Source organism: Rhinoderma darwinii, chromosome 2, assembly GCF_050947455.1.
Source record: "Rhinoderma darwinii isolate aRhiDar2 chromosome 2, aRhiDar2.hap1, whole genome shotgun sequence".
Lineage (NCBI taxonomy): Eukaryota > Metazoa > Chordata > Amphibia > Anura > Rhinodermatidae > Rhinoderma > Rhinoderma darwinii.
Genome location: NC_134688.1, coordinates 146,563,580 through 146,578,996, shown reverse-complemented (window position 1 = coordinate 146,578,996; position 15,417 = coordinate 146,563,580). Strand labels below are relative to the sequence as shown.

The 15,417-nt window shown below is 41.7% G+C and overlaps 1 protein-coding gene across 4 annotated transcripts in view; it reads left to right on the top strand.

Annotated features, from left to right (window-relative positions):
• The window catches only part of TBC1D4 (TBC1 domain family member 4), a 181,689-nt gene that overhangs the window by 94,445 nt on the left and 71,827 nt on the right, over positions 1–15,417 (top strand). For 3 of the 4 annotated variants that reach the window (XM_075852340.1, XM_075852341.1, XM_075852342.1), the window contains one exon: positions 8,207–8,800. In XM_075852340.1, the coding sequence (XP_075708455.1) occupies positions 8,207–8,800 (594 nt within the window). Of the gene's footprint in view, positions 1–8,206; positions 8,801–14,403; positions 14,543–15,417 lie in introns of those variants that run through there. The other variant, XM_075852343.1, reaches the window with a different exon arrangement.

Sequence of the window (15,417 nt, the reverse complement as noted above, 5' to 3'; positions counted from 1 at the left end):
TGTGAATAAAAAAAGACGTTCACACTTACCATGAACTGCCTGCTTCCCCCAGTCCGGGCTCCCGGCCGTTGCCTTGGTGACGCGTCCCTCTCTTGTCATCCGGCCCCACCTCCCAGGATGACGCGGCAGGCCATGAGACCGCTGCAGCCTGTGATTGGCTGCAGCCTGTGCTTGGCCTGTGATTGGCTGCAGCTGTCACTTGGCCTGAATTGTCATCCCGGGAGGTCGGACTGGAGGAAGAAGCCGGGAGTTATCGGTAAGTCAGAACTTCTTTTTTTTTTTTACACGTATATGTATATTGTGATCGAAAGTCACTGTCCATGGTGCTGAAACAGTTTAAGTCTTTCAGCACCGTGGACAGTGACTGTCTCCTGACGTCGCGTACCCGAACATTTTTTGCCGGGTTCGGTTAAAACGAGTTCGGCCGAACCCGGTGAAGTTCGGTGCGCTCATCTCTAATTTGACACTCCGTTTGGATGTTTGTAACCAGAAAAGCACGTGGTGCTTTTCTGTTTACATTCATCCTTTTGACAGCTCTTGCGTGATTTTCGCGCATGCAACGCAGGACCGTCAGTGTGGCATGCGTTGTTTTCACGCACCCATTGAAGTCAATGGGTGCGTGTTGCGTGAAAAACGCAAGAATATAGAACATGTCGTGAGTTTTACGCAACGCACTCACGCTGCGCAAAATTCACGCATCGTCTAAACAGCCCCATAGACTATTATAGGTGCGTACGACACGCGTGAAAAGCACGCGCGTCGCACGCGCGTATAATACGCTCGTGTAAATGAGGCCTAAAAATGCCACGAAAAACGCGACTTTCTTTAACCCCTTAGCGCACCAGGACGCACCGGTACGTCCTGCATTGAAGTGCTTTAAGCCACAGGGACGTACCGGTGCGTCCTGGCTAAAAACTGTCACCCTGTCAAAGGACAAGGTGACAGAACTGTGCCGTCAACTGTTTATAACGTTGATCGGCACAGTAAGACGGCAGGGGACCATTCACAGCGGTCTCCTGCCGGCGATCGCTGTGATTGGTCAGTCAAAGCAGACTGACCAATCACAGCTCTATGACGTGTGTATGTGATGTATCGTTGCATCTAAGTGATTAGATCGTACCCTATGGTTGCTAATAACAACCATCGGCACCCGCGAGTGTTCCGATGGTTGCTATGGCAACCATAGCCTAACAATCGCTTCCTAGTACGGAAGCCTATTAGGCCCCGCCGGGAGGCGAAGCCTAATAGGCTTGCTGTCAGTGAATAGCTGACAGCTCTAATACACTGCACTATGTAGGTAGTGCAGTGTATTAGAATAGCGATCAGGGCTTCATGCCTTCAAGTTCCCTAGTGGAACACAAAAAAAAAGTTAAAACAAGTTAATAAAAATGTTGTAAAAAAGTAAAAAAAAATATGTTTCATGTTAAAAAACACTATAACAGCCTTTTTTCCTATAATAAGTCTTTTATTATAGGAAAAACCAAAAAACATAAAAAAAGTACACATATGTGGTATCCCCGCATCCGTAACGACCCAAACTATAAAAATATCACGCTATTTTACCTGTACGGTGAACACCGTAAAAAAATTAAATAAAAAACTATTCCAGAATCGCTGTTTGTTAGTCACTACCCCTTGCAAAACAGAATAAAAAAAAGGGATCTAAAAGTTGCATGTACCCCAAAATTATACCATTAAAAAACGCAGCCCGTCCCGCAAAAAACAAGCCCTCCCGCAGCTTTTTTGACGGAAAAATAAAAAAGTTATGGCTCTCAGAATATGGTGACACCAAAAATAAATTATTTGAAACAAAAGTGATTTTATCGTGCAGACGCTGCAAAACATAAGAAAAACTATATATATATGGTATCGCCGTAATCGTACCGACCCGCAGAATAGCGTAAAATTGTCATTCATAGCGCATGGCGAACGCCGAAAAAAAAAAATAATAAAACACATCAGAATTGCAGGTTTTTGGTCACCTTGCTTGCCAAAAAAATGAAATACAAAGTGATCAAAAAAATCGCATGTACCCCAAAATGGTACCAATGAAATCTACAGATTGTCCCGCAACAAATAAGCCCTCACACGGCTCCGGTGGAGAAAAAATAAAGACGTTTTGGCTCTCAGAATATGGCGGTGCAAAATGTGTAAAGTGTCCAAAAGCAGATAAGATCGGGCACCATTTATCAGTGCGACACCGGCCACATATCTGTGGATAATTATTTATTTACCCCATTATTATACTCTCTTATTATACCCCTGATGTTCTCCGCACAGCTTACATATGCTCCCACATCATAACTGAAATACCAGCAAAACCCCAAACAGAACAACTAGCGAGCAAAATCCACGCTCCAAAAGCCAAATGGCGCGCCCTGCAGCGTGCCCAAGCAGCAGTGTACGTCCACATATATGGCATCGCCATACCCGGGAGAACCCGCTTAACAGTTTGAGGTATTTGTCTTCAGTGGCACGAACTGGGCACAAAGTATTGTGCACTAAAATGGCACATACCTGTGGAAATTTTCACTTTGCACCATCCACTGAGCATTCATTTCTAATAGAAAAAAAAAAAACCTGTGTGGTCAAAATGCCTTGAGGGGTGCAGTTTCCAAAATGGGGGTCACTACTTGGGGGTTTGTTTTACTATTTGACCTCAGAGCCCTGCCGTTGTGGGCTAATGCTGCGAAAATCACCAAAATAGATCTCACATGCGCCTTTCACTCCTAAGCCCTGTCATATGTCCAGGCAAATGATAAATGCCTTGAGGGGTGTAGTTTACAAAATGGGGTCACTTCTCAGGGTTTTACACTCTACTCTGGTACCTAAGGGAGCTCTGCAAATGCGACATGGCGCCCCTACACCAGTCCAGCAAAATCTGTGCTCTAAAAGCCACATGGCACTCCTTCCATTTTGAGCTCTGCCATGTGCCCAAACAGCAGTTTAGGGCCACACATGGGGTATTGCCGTACTCGGGAAAAATTGGGTAACAAATTATGTGTTGTTTTTTCTCCTATTACCCCTTGTGGGAAAAAAATTGGGTGCAAAACTACATATTTTTGGGAAATTTTTTTTTTTTTCATTTTCACTGCCTCATTCTAAAACAATCTATGAAACACCTGTGGGATCAAAATGCTCAGTACACCCCTAGATGATTACCCTGAGGGGTATAGTTTCCAAAATGGAGTCACTTCTTAGGGGTTTCTACTGTACGGGTACTTCAGGGGCTCTGCAAATGCGACATGGCGCCCAAAAAACAATCAACCAAAATCTACATGCCAAGTAGCACTCCTGCCATTCTGAGCCCTGCGGTGTATCCAAGCAGCAGTTTATAACCACATATGGGGTATTGCCGTACTCGGGAGAAATTGCTTTACAATTGTTGGGGCGCTTTTTCTCCTTTATTCCTTGTGAAAATGAAAATAATTCAACATTTTAGTGGAAAGAATGTAGATTTTCATTTTCACTGCATAATCCCAATAATTCAGCAAAAAAACTGTGGGGTCAAAATGCTCACTATACCGCTAGATAAATTCCACTAGGGGTATAGTTTCCCAAATTGGGTCACTTTTGCAGGGTTTGCACTATTTTGGCCCCTCAGTGGCTTTGCAAATGTGACATGGGGCAGCAAACCATTCCTGCAAAACTTGAGCTCCAAAAGTCAAATGGTGCTCCGTCCTTTCTAACTTCCGCCATGTGTCCAAACAGCAGTTTATTACCACATATGGGGTATTGCTGTGCTCAGAAGAGTTTGCTTTACAAATATTGGGGTGTTTTTTCTCCTTTATATGTTGTAAAAATGAAAAAATCTGAGCTAAAACTACATTTTATTAGAAAAAAATTTTGATTTTCAATTTCACGCCATAATTCCCATAAATTCAGCAAAAAACGTGTAGGGTCAAACTGCACACTATACCCCTAGAAAAATTCCTTGAGGGGTGTAGTTTCCAAAATGGGTTCAATTTTGGGGAGTTTCCACTGTTATGGTCCCTCCAGGGCTTTGCAAACACGACATGGCACCGAAAACCATTCCAGCAAAATCTGTGCTCCAAAATCCAAATGGCCCTCGTTTCCTTCTGAGACCAGTTCCAATAAATTTACCAAAAAACCTGTGGGCTAAAAATGCTAACTATACCTCTTGAAAAATTCCTTGAGGGGTGTAGTTTCCAAAATGGGGTCACTTTTGGGGGGTTTCCACTGTTTTGGCACCACAAGACCTCTTCAAACCTGACATGGTGCCTAAAATATATTCTAATAAAATAGAGGCCCCAAAACCCACCAGGTGCTCCTTTGCTTCTGAGGCCGGTATTTCAATCCATTACCGCACTAGGACCACATGTGGGATATTTCTAAAAATTGCAGAATCTGGGCAATAAATATTGAGTTGCATTTCTCTGGTAAAACCTTCTGTGGTACAGAAAAAAATGTATTACAAATGAATTTAGTAAAAAAAAAATGAAATTTGTAAATTTCACCTCTACTTTGCTTTATTTCCTGTGAAATGCCTAAAGGGTTAAAAAAAAATCTGAATGTGGTTTTGAATACTTTGAGGGGTGCAGTTTTTAAAATGGGGTGTTTTATAGGGGGTTTCTAATATATAAGGCCCTCAAAGCCACTTCAGAACTGAACTGGTCCCTGAAAAAATAGCCTTTTGAAATTTTCTTGAAAATGCGAGAAATTGCTGCTAAAGTTCTAAGCCTTATGATGTCATAGAAAAATAAAAGCACGCTCAAAAAACGATGCCAATCTAAAGTAGACATATGGGAAATGTTAACTAGTAAATATTTTGTGTGGTATTACGATCTGTTTTACAATCAGATACATTACAATTTAGAAAAATGCTGATTTTTGCAAATTTTCTCAAAATTTGGGTGTTTTTTACAAATAAATATTGAATTTAACGACGAAACTTTTTCAGTATCATAAAGTACAACAAGTCACGAGAAAACAATCTCAGAATCCCTTGGATAGGCAAAAGCATTCCGGAGTTATTACCACATAAAGTGACTCATGTCAAATTTGCAAAAATCGGCTGTGCCACAAGGCCAAAATAGGCTGTGTCCTTAAGGGGTTAAAAAACTTCTGGAAATCAGGAGATGTTTGCCCTTGAATGCGGGTTTGCGACCAAAACCGCATTGTAAGTCACAGTAAAACCATATGTGGCTTTGCCATGCAGTTTTCAGCTATGCGGCAACTACCCCGGCACAGTTGCGTTGTGTACAGGCACCCCTATATGTATTAAACGATTGAACAAGTTCCCATAGAGGTAATTGATTTAGTGCCAAAGACATAACGATCATAATTTATAATAATTTCTTACAGGCAGATCAGTTGTAATCATCTTAACAATGGAACAGTGGGTTAGTGTGACTCAGAGCTACATGTGACTCGTAGATTTGAGGAGTATTCCACACTACATAGGAAAAATAGAACACGAGACTGGAAAATTCCAAAGAAACCAATGCCTTGTTGTTCCTGATGAAATAGTGCAGTTCTTATTCACTGAAAGTTTTAATTTGACCATTATGTAAAAATATTGTCAGATATGTAAGATAAAAAATAAACAAACCATGAACCAAGATGTCTAGTGTGAACTAGGCAATACAGATCCTTCTCAATGAATTAGAATATCATCAAAAAGTTAATTTATTTCTGTAATTCAATTCAAAAAGTGAAACTCATATATTATATTGATTCATTACATGTAATTAATGTTGAAGATTATGGCTAACAGTTAATGCAAACATGTCAGAAGGTTGCATCAAGTTGGGTCTATGAGCTGGAACCCCCATAATTGCTAATAGATTGTCCGGTACTTTACCGAGCACTGTGCTTTTGGCTATGACATTTTCAGGTTTTTAATCTACTGTTAATGGAACTACCATAATATTCAGTGCGAATAATGTCCATGCAGAGATCTCAGAGCTATGAGCCGAAGGAGAACAGTGCTATAAAGTGTGCACCATAGCCCATTTTTCTTATTTTTAATTTTTAGAGAGATCGGGGTTCCCCCAAGCTCCCAGACCTCCACACTGCAATATTCTGACATGTCTCTTTGAAAACTGGAGGGCCACTTTACATGATCTCTTTCTTTGGCTTCTGTCTTTCCCTTTTCTCGGGTAGACAGACCCTTTTTCCTGCAACCTCCTTACAGGTAAGAGGCTGTCTGAAATCAAGAGTGGCTAATAGACAGTGATGCCACCAAACATAGACAGAAGTATGGATTCATGATGCATCGAAACTTTGATACTGTTTAGTTACTGTGCACCCCCAAACAGTTCGATACCGTTATTTCATGTATTTCGATACTTAGCTGTGCGGTCGCACAGCTAAGTATAGTAACACATGAATGTTGTGAGAGTGGGACTGCGGCTGTGTAATACAGTCATTGCCCTGCTCCGGAGTCCTGACATGTGCGCGCGGTCCGCATGGGGTGATGCGGCCAGTGCTGCACTAATGAGTGGCGGCACGGAAGACAGAACATGGCGGGCGCACTGCAAAACACCCCCCAGGTTCTGTCTTCAGTACCTGCGCCGCCGCTCACTAGTGCAGCGCCGGCCGCATAACCTCATGCTGACCGCGTGCACTTGTTGTCAGGAGAATTAGAGAAACCTCCCATCTCCGCCACTATTCCCCTGAATGCTATAATCAAAGCTGACTGCATCATTCCTGAGAAAATGAGAAGGGGAAGATGCCCCTTGGATCACATCACAGGAATCCTCGTGACGCTATTGAGGGACATACCATATATGGGCAGACAGCCCAGGGTCCATTGAAGGACCCCAGGGCTGTCTGACCATATTTCCTGTTGTTAGGGCATACTTAGGTATGTCCTAACAAATGCCTGTGTGCTATCAGTACACAGGCTAATGTACTGGCATATAGATATATGCCAGTACATTAAAGTTTAAAAATAAAGTAAAAACAAAGTAATATTAAATGTAAAAAAATACACACACATTTTTTACAATAAACATTAAAAGAAGTCTCAATTCATAAAATATATACATATTCGGTATTGGCGCAGTCGCAATAACCTTCACAACAATTTTTTTTGCATCATTTATGATGTGTACGCTGTAAAAAATAAAAATAAAAACTGCTTTCTTTCACTTATTGTGTGGCACGAGGTGTGATGAATTTAACCTCCCTGTGCCTGTCATTAATAGTAATTAACCCCATCATGTACCATATACATTAACCCATTATGACTGAGAAACATGATGGGGTTAGTTACTATTGTGAGACACATTCAAAATTCATCACACCTCGCGCCTCACATCAGAAAATGGAAGAACTTTTTTTTTTAATTTATTTTTATTACTGTTGGCAAAGTATAGTTTTGGTATCGAAATTGCAATACTACACGAAGTATCGGTATTGAAGTCCAAATTCTGGTATCGTGACATCTCTAGACAGAAGGGTGGTTTGAGTGTTGCCAAGCTCACTGCCCCTTCCCTGCCCTCAGTTCAGTGCGCAATAGACCTAATGTAAAAAAGATATGTTTTTTTGCTAGCAAAGTCCTCTCTGATGACCCCATGTATTTCCCTTTAACTGTTTAGTAAAGTATCTACAGTAACTAGACGGTTTCAAATGACAATCGTTCAGTTCAAAGCTGGATTGGCACTGTGCTGAGGAAGAAAATAACAGCTTGCTTAAAATCAAACTATAATATTCCATGTCCCAGCCTGCAGGGTTCTGCATGTTCACGGAACAAACGGGTTGATTTCATGCTGATCTGTTCCATTTTCGGCTGGTGAATTGCTGAGAGGGCTTAATAAAGGGGTAGGGTTTATTAATCTGTGTATCCTACTGCAGACACTGCAGAGGGGGAGGTTCCTGGTGCAGCCAGTTGTCTTACAGCCAGATACAGGATTGTGAGGAGGAGGGAGAAAATGGCTGATCTCATGGAACGCATATAGAAGATCTTTATACAAAGAATATTTCTCAGTATTAATTGCAATATGAGACATAATAGGATCAAAGGAAAGGAGGAGATGAAGAAAGGAATTGCAGGGATCTTTTTGTGAATTTTCTAGGTTTAGTTTTTCCTTTAAGAGAAGTATGAAAGCGCTCCTACACTTAGATTGTCTTTAGGTAAACAGTAAATAATAGGATGGCTTCAGCATAGACAAATAAGAAATTAATTTTAAATTTACATTCCTATACCTATGCCTAATTTTTGTGCTTTGTTTCTATTCAGGTTTCCATAGTCATCAGTAGCATTCGGCAGGTTTCCAAAGTTGTCCTGAAGGAAGATTCAAAGCCCACCAGAGACGGTGAAGATGCCTTTTATAACTCACAGAAGTTTGAGGTTTTATATTGTGGGAAGGTGGTTATTGTCCATAAAAATGCTCCTTCAACTATTGTTGATGACTGTATTGAAAAATTCTCTCAGCATGAACGTCAGCGTCTAAAACTGCTAAGTGAGCAGCAAAGCGTGGACTCAAGCTCGGACCTCACATTGGCTGAGACCAATATCCCAGTTTCTCCATCTGATAGTACATTTGAAGAGCAAGACAGTGACTCTAATGAGAACTCTGCCTCCAGGAACCATTCAGGGATATTTACAATAGGTAGCCAGAGCAATCTTGCTGGTATGCGGGTATCGTTTCCTGAGAGGATACTTGAGGACTCCTACTTTGAGGACCAGCAGGAGTTTAGGTCTCGATGTAGTAGTGTTACTATTCAAAAGAAGGTTTATGATGGAAAAATACAGTCAAGAAGAAGACATGCAAGTGCACCAAGCCATGTACAACCGTCAGACTCTGAAAAGAATAGAACCATGCTCTTTCAGGTATGTAAAAATCTAGAATAGCTCCATGTAGATACTCCGTTCCAACATTTCAAGCATGTTATGGCTTCATGTAGCAAGCTATGTACACAACCAACTAATTCTTAGTCATGATACAGTGTTGGACTGAATTAATCTTCCATGCATTAGATACTGTGTGAAAGCACCTGGCTGTTGAATTCAAAAAGTGCAGGGAGCATAAATCACCAGGGTTGATTTTCTAGTAGCTGTGCTTCAAGAACCATCACCCAGCCAACACAGATAAATACTGCATAGTGAAGTAAATAGGGTTGCAAAGTTTACCTTCGACAACTCCTATCCATATGCTCGTATTACACATATGTAATGGAGGGTGGTCCGTTGCTTGAAACCTCAATCTATTAGCATGAGTGGAAAGTCGCTTTATAGAGCTCTAATGGGTAAATTACGGACTATAGGTTTAGAAAATATAGTTTGTAATTGGATTGAGAATTGGCTCAAGGACCGTATCCAGAGAGTTGTGGTCAATGATTCCTTCTCTGAATGGTCACCGGTTATAAGTGGTGTACCCCAGGGTTCAGTGCTGGGACCACTATTATTCAACTTATTTATTAATGATATAGAGGATGGGATTAATAGCACTATTTCTATTTTTGCAGATGACACCAAGCTATGCAATATAGTTCAGTCTATGGAAGATGTTCATGAATTACAGGCAGATTTAAACAAACTAAGTGTTTGGGCGTCCACTTGGCAGATGAAGTTTAATGTAGATAAATGTAAAGTTATGCATCTGGGTACCAACAACCTGCATGCATCATATGTCCTAGGGGGAGCTACACTGGGGGAGTCACTTGTTGAGAAGGATCTGGGTGTTCTTGTAAATCATAAACTCAATAACAGCATGCAGTGTCAATCAGCTGCTTCAAAGGCCAGCAAGATATTGTCGTGTATTAAAAGAGGCATGGACTCGCGGGACAGAGATGTAATACTGCCACTTTACAAAGCATTAGTGAGGCCCCATCTAGAATATGCAGTTCAGTTCTGGGCTCCAGTTCATAGAAAGGATGCCCTGGAGTTGGAAAAAATACAAAGAAGAGCAACGAAGCTAATTAGGGGCATGGAGAATTTAAGTTATGAGAAAAGATTGAAAGAATTAAACCTATTTAGCCTTGAAAAAAGACGACTAAGGGGGGACATGATTAACTTATATAAATATATTAATGGCACATACAAAAAATATGGTGATATCCTGTTCCTTGTAAAACCCCCTCAAAAAACAAGGGGGCACTCCCTCCGTCTGGAGAAAAAAAGGTTCAAGCTGCAGAGGCGACAAGGCTTCTTTACAGTAAGAACGGTGAATTTATGGAATAGCCTACCGCAGGAGCTGGTCACAGCAGGGACAGTAGATGGCTTTAAAAAAGGGTTAGATAATTTCCTAGAACAAAAAAATATTAGCTCCTATGTGTAGAAATTTTTCCTTCCCTTTTCCCTTCCCTTGGTTGGACTTGATGGACATGTGTCTTTTTTCAGCCGTACTAACTATGTAACTATGTAACTATGTAACTATGTATGTCTGAGCATTACATGTATGGATCATTGATTTAAATGGGCGCTGTGTAATACTTAATTTCTCCCGCAACGTTGCAGCTGAAATGAGGGCCCGCAATGGGCTCATCATTGTGGGAACTATAACACACAAGGGGGTTATCCAAACCAGACAAACCCTTTAAAGACAGCAGAGTTGATGAAGGCATAAAGTTCATTTTTGTAAGAGCCTGGAAGCGTGTAGGTTGCAAAAGGAGAAATGTGCACTTTATAAAGATGAGGAGCAGATAGCGACTACCTGTTTTTATTTTATTTATTTATTATTATTTGGATGATAGTCAAAAGAACATTTTATTTCTTTCATTAATTCATTAAGACTTCCAGTACATGTTGGGTTAAAATAGTTTTACTGTATCTATCAGCCCTCCTGCCAAGATCTGAGTCATCTTTTAGTTTAACTTTTTTTATTTTAAATTGCTTTCCATTAGTTAAATTTTTTTGGTTTTTTTTCAGGTATTTTACTGATTCAATACTGATGTTCACTTCATTCCATAGAAAAATGACTGTATTGTGTATATTGTGCCCTTAAAGAGGATCTGTCATAGGATTTCACAATACAAACTGCATGCATTATTAAATAGATCTCTTAGACCTGATTAAGCTGGTGTACTTACTTTGAAAATACATCTAAGAATGGCTGTAAAATCTCGACATTTTCCTGCCTGATATTAAATGAGCATTTTATGAGACCAAATATATGCATGATGTAATCTCAATCTCCTCCCACCTAAAGCTGACAAGCTCCTATCAGTGTCCCTCCTCCCCCGCACCATGCTGAAATCTCACACATGCTCAATACAAACTGAAGCCTCCCTGGCTCTCACCCATACTCGGTACAAACTGCAGTTTCACTGGTTCTGCAGTGGGAAAGCCTGTCTTCCAGCAGCAGTTTTAGTGTGGTATTCCAGTTTCTAACTCCATCTGCTGCTTTCTTTTGCTGCAGAGCCAGGGATACTGCATCCTGTAGTGAGCATGTGCGAGATTTTAGCATGGTGCACAGGAAGAGGACACTAATAGGAGCTTGTCAGCTCTAGGTGGGGGAGATTGAGTTTATATCATGCATATATCTCATACAATTATTATTTTACTATAAGGCAGGAAAACTTTGAGAAAAGATTATACGACCATTCTTACATGGATTATCAAAGTAAGTACATCAGTCTCATCAGGTTTAATATATCTATTTAATATTGTATTCCGTTTGTATGGTGAAATCTGGTGACAGATCTTCTAATTATTTTCAAAATCTGATGGCCTCTAGAGAGAGCTGCCAATCTTCTGGTCCCTAGCCCTGTGTTTTCATATATATACAATGGCGGATTATCATACGAACCGCACATAATCTTAAAAAACTATGCAGCGCTCTAGCTCTACTAACTGCCGCTGTGGACCGCGCTGGTCCCGCTTCCAACTGAACCTGCGTCCTCAGGACGCAGATTCAATTGGGTTGAATGCTGGAGCCTCGCTCCAGCATTCATTCTGCCATGGGCAGCTCGGTGCAGGCAGGCGCGATGTAGTGACGTCATCACGCCTGTCTGCACCGAATCACTCATGGGACAGTGCAGAGGAGGAGAAGCATCCCCCACCCGTCGTTGGAACGGGGATAGGTAAGTAATTATGTTATTTTTTTTATTAGGTACGTACATATGGTGGCATTATACTGTATAGGACAGCTAAGGGGAACATTATACTGTGTAGCAGCTATGGGGAACATTATACTATGTAGAGGCAGCTATGGAGGGCATTATACTGTATAGGACAGCTATGGGGAACATTATACTGTGTAGAAGTAGCTATGGGGGCATTATACTGTGTAGAGGCAGCTATGGGGGCATTATACTGTATAGGACAGCTATGGAGGGCATTATACTGTGTAGCAGCTATGGAGGGCATTATACTATGTGGCAGCTATGGAGGCATTATACTGTATAGCAGCTATGGAGGGCATTATACTGTGTAGCAGCTATGGAGGGCATTATACTATGTGGCAGCTATGGAGGGCATTATACTGTGTAGCAGCTATGGAGGGCATTATACTGTATAGGACATCTATTGGGGCATTATACTGTATAGGACAGCTATGGAGGGCATTATACTGTATAGGACAGCTATGGGGGCATTATACTGTATAGGGCAGCTATGGAGGGTATTATACTGTGTAGCAGCTATGGAGGGCATTATACTGTTTAGCAGCTATGGGGGCATTATACTGTATAGGACAGCTAAGGGGAACATTATACTGTGTAGAGGCGGCTATGGAGGGCATTATACTGTGTAGCAGCTATAGGGGCATTATACTGTGTAGGACAGCTAAGGGGAACATTATACTGTGTAGAGGCAGCTATGGAGGGCATTATACTGTATAGGACAGCTAAGGGGAACATTATACTGTGTAGAGGCAGCTATGGAGGGCATTATACTGTGTGGAGGCAGCTATGGGGGCATTATACTGTATAGCACAGCTATGGGGGCATTATACTGTATAGGAGAGCTATGGGGAACATTATACTGTGTAGCAGCTATGGAGGGCATTATACTATGTGGCAGCTATGGAGGGCATTATACTGTGTAGCGGCTATGGGGGCATTATACTGTGTAGGACAGCTAAGGGGAACATTATACTGTGTAGAGGCAGCTATGGAGGGCATTATAATGTGTAGCAGCTATGAGGGCATTATACTGTATAGGACAGCTATGGGGAACATTATACTGTGTAGCAGCTATGGAGGACATTATACTATGTGGTAGCTATGGAGGGCATTATACTGTGTAGCAGCTATGGAGGGCATTATACTGTATAGGACAGCTATGGGGGCATTATACTGTATAGGACAGGTATGGGGGCATTATACTGTATAGGGCAGCTATGGAGGGCATTATACTGTGTAGCAGCTATGGAGGGCATTATACTGTGTAGCAGCTATGGGGGCATTATACTGTATAGGACAGCTAAGGGGAACATTATACTGTGTAGAGGCAGCTATGGAGGGCATTATACTGTGTAGCAGCTATGGGGGCATTATACTGTATGGGGCAGCTATGGGTGGCAATATACTCTGGGGCAGCTATGGAGGGCATTATACTGTGTAGAGGCAGCAATGAAGGGCATTATACTGTATAGGACAGCTATGGGGGCATTATACTGTATAGGACAGCTATGGGGGCATTATACTGTATAGGACAGCTATGGTGGGCATTATACTGTATATGACAGCTATGGGGGCATTATACTGTATAGGGCAGCTATGGAGGGCATTATACTGTGTAGTAGCTATGGGGGCATTATACTGTATAGGACAGCTAAGGGGATACATTATACTGTGTAGAGGCAGCTATGGAGGGCATTATACTGTGTAGCAGCTATGGGGGCATTATACTGTATGGGGCAGCTATGGGTGGCAATATACTGTGGGGGCAGCTATGGGGGACATTATACTGTATGGGGCAGCTATGGGTGGCAATATACTGTGGGGGCAGCTATGGGGGACATTATACTGAGCAATTACAAGAGCTGCAGGTCCAAGGGCGGAGGCGCTGTTTAGCACTATATACAAGGGGGGTGGTGCTATGTAGCACTATATACAAGGAGGGATTGCTGTATATAGAAGGAGGGAGCGCTGAGTATCACTAGATCTAAGGGGGATTGCTGTGTAGCACTATATACAAGAGGGGAAGGGCTATGTGACGCTATTTACAGAGGGGGAGGGCTGTGTAGCGCTATTTACAGGGGTCAGTGTGTAGCGCTATCTACAGAGGGCTGTGTGGCGCTCTATCTACAGGGGTCTGTGTGTAGCGCTATCTACAGGCGGTTGTGTGTGGTGCTATCTACAGGGGCTGTGTGTATGTGGTGCTTTACTCTACAGTGTTTGACACAATTATATTCAGGGGCGCAGTCTATGGTGCTATAATATTTAGGGGCCCAGCGTTTGGTACTATTTTATTCAGGGGCGCAGTGTTTGGTGCTATTATATTTAGGGGCACAGTGTGTGGCACCATGATAATTTTATCTTTGTTTATAGGTGTGGAAATGTTGGAAAACTGAGGAGCCAATATCATCTGAGTGGCAAATTCTGCAGAAATGGGTCATGGCCGGGAAAAGTCGTCATGAAGTCTGGACCGAATGGAGTAGAAAAGAGGAAAAAAACTACGTCGTCACCTGTGAGTCACTAGATTTATAGACAATCTGTCATCTCTCCTGAAATGTTTATTATAGGAAATCCTTGTATTTCACAAAAAGTCTTTGTGCAGTCCAGAACTGATAGACAAATAAGTGTTACTATTCCCCTTGTCAGGAAAATGTGTCCCTACACGGTGCGATACTGTCAGCCGTGGTTGGAGACTGTCAGTATGTGGGGACACTGCCTTTTGACAAGGGGAGTAGTAACACCCATTTGTTAATGTCTGGACAATAAGGTAGTGTTAACAATAGCTACAGGGCGGCGGTGGAGAAGGGGGGCCCAACTTTGGGTAACAGCCCAGGGCCTATGGTCTACTTAATCCGCCACTGTATATATGTATATATATATATATATATATATATATATATCTATCATGATCTGTTGTGTTCACACATGACGAACTGTCAATATAACGAATATACATTTCACATGAATACGTCAACTCAAACAAGTTCATTAACCAGGTTGTGTGCTATGTAGTAAGTCAGAATAGTGCTCACTGGGACGAATATAATGGCTGATGATAGACAAAACAAGCAGTTAGGTTGCCTGACTGGCCTGCCTTGCCAGTGATGTCTTCTGTCAGGGCACTTTGGTTGAGCCCTTACTAAAGAAGCTCGGTAACAGTGGCTTCATATATTTAATGGATCCTATAAAATTGTTGCACTATAACAGGAAAAAGTACAATGGCATCTATGGAAACACACACACACACGCACACACACACACACACACACACGCAAATCTTATACATTGATTGCTACACATTATTTTTAATGCAGCTGTAGTGAAGGGATGAGAGATCTGTGCATTTCTGTTGATATTTATATTTACATATAACTTAACATATAAATT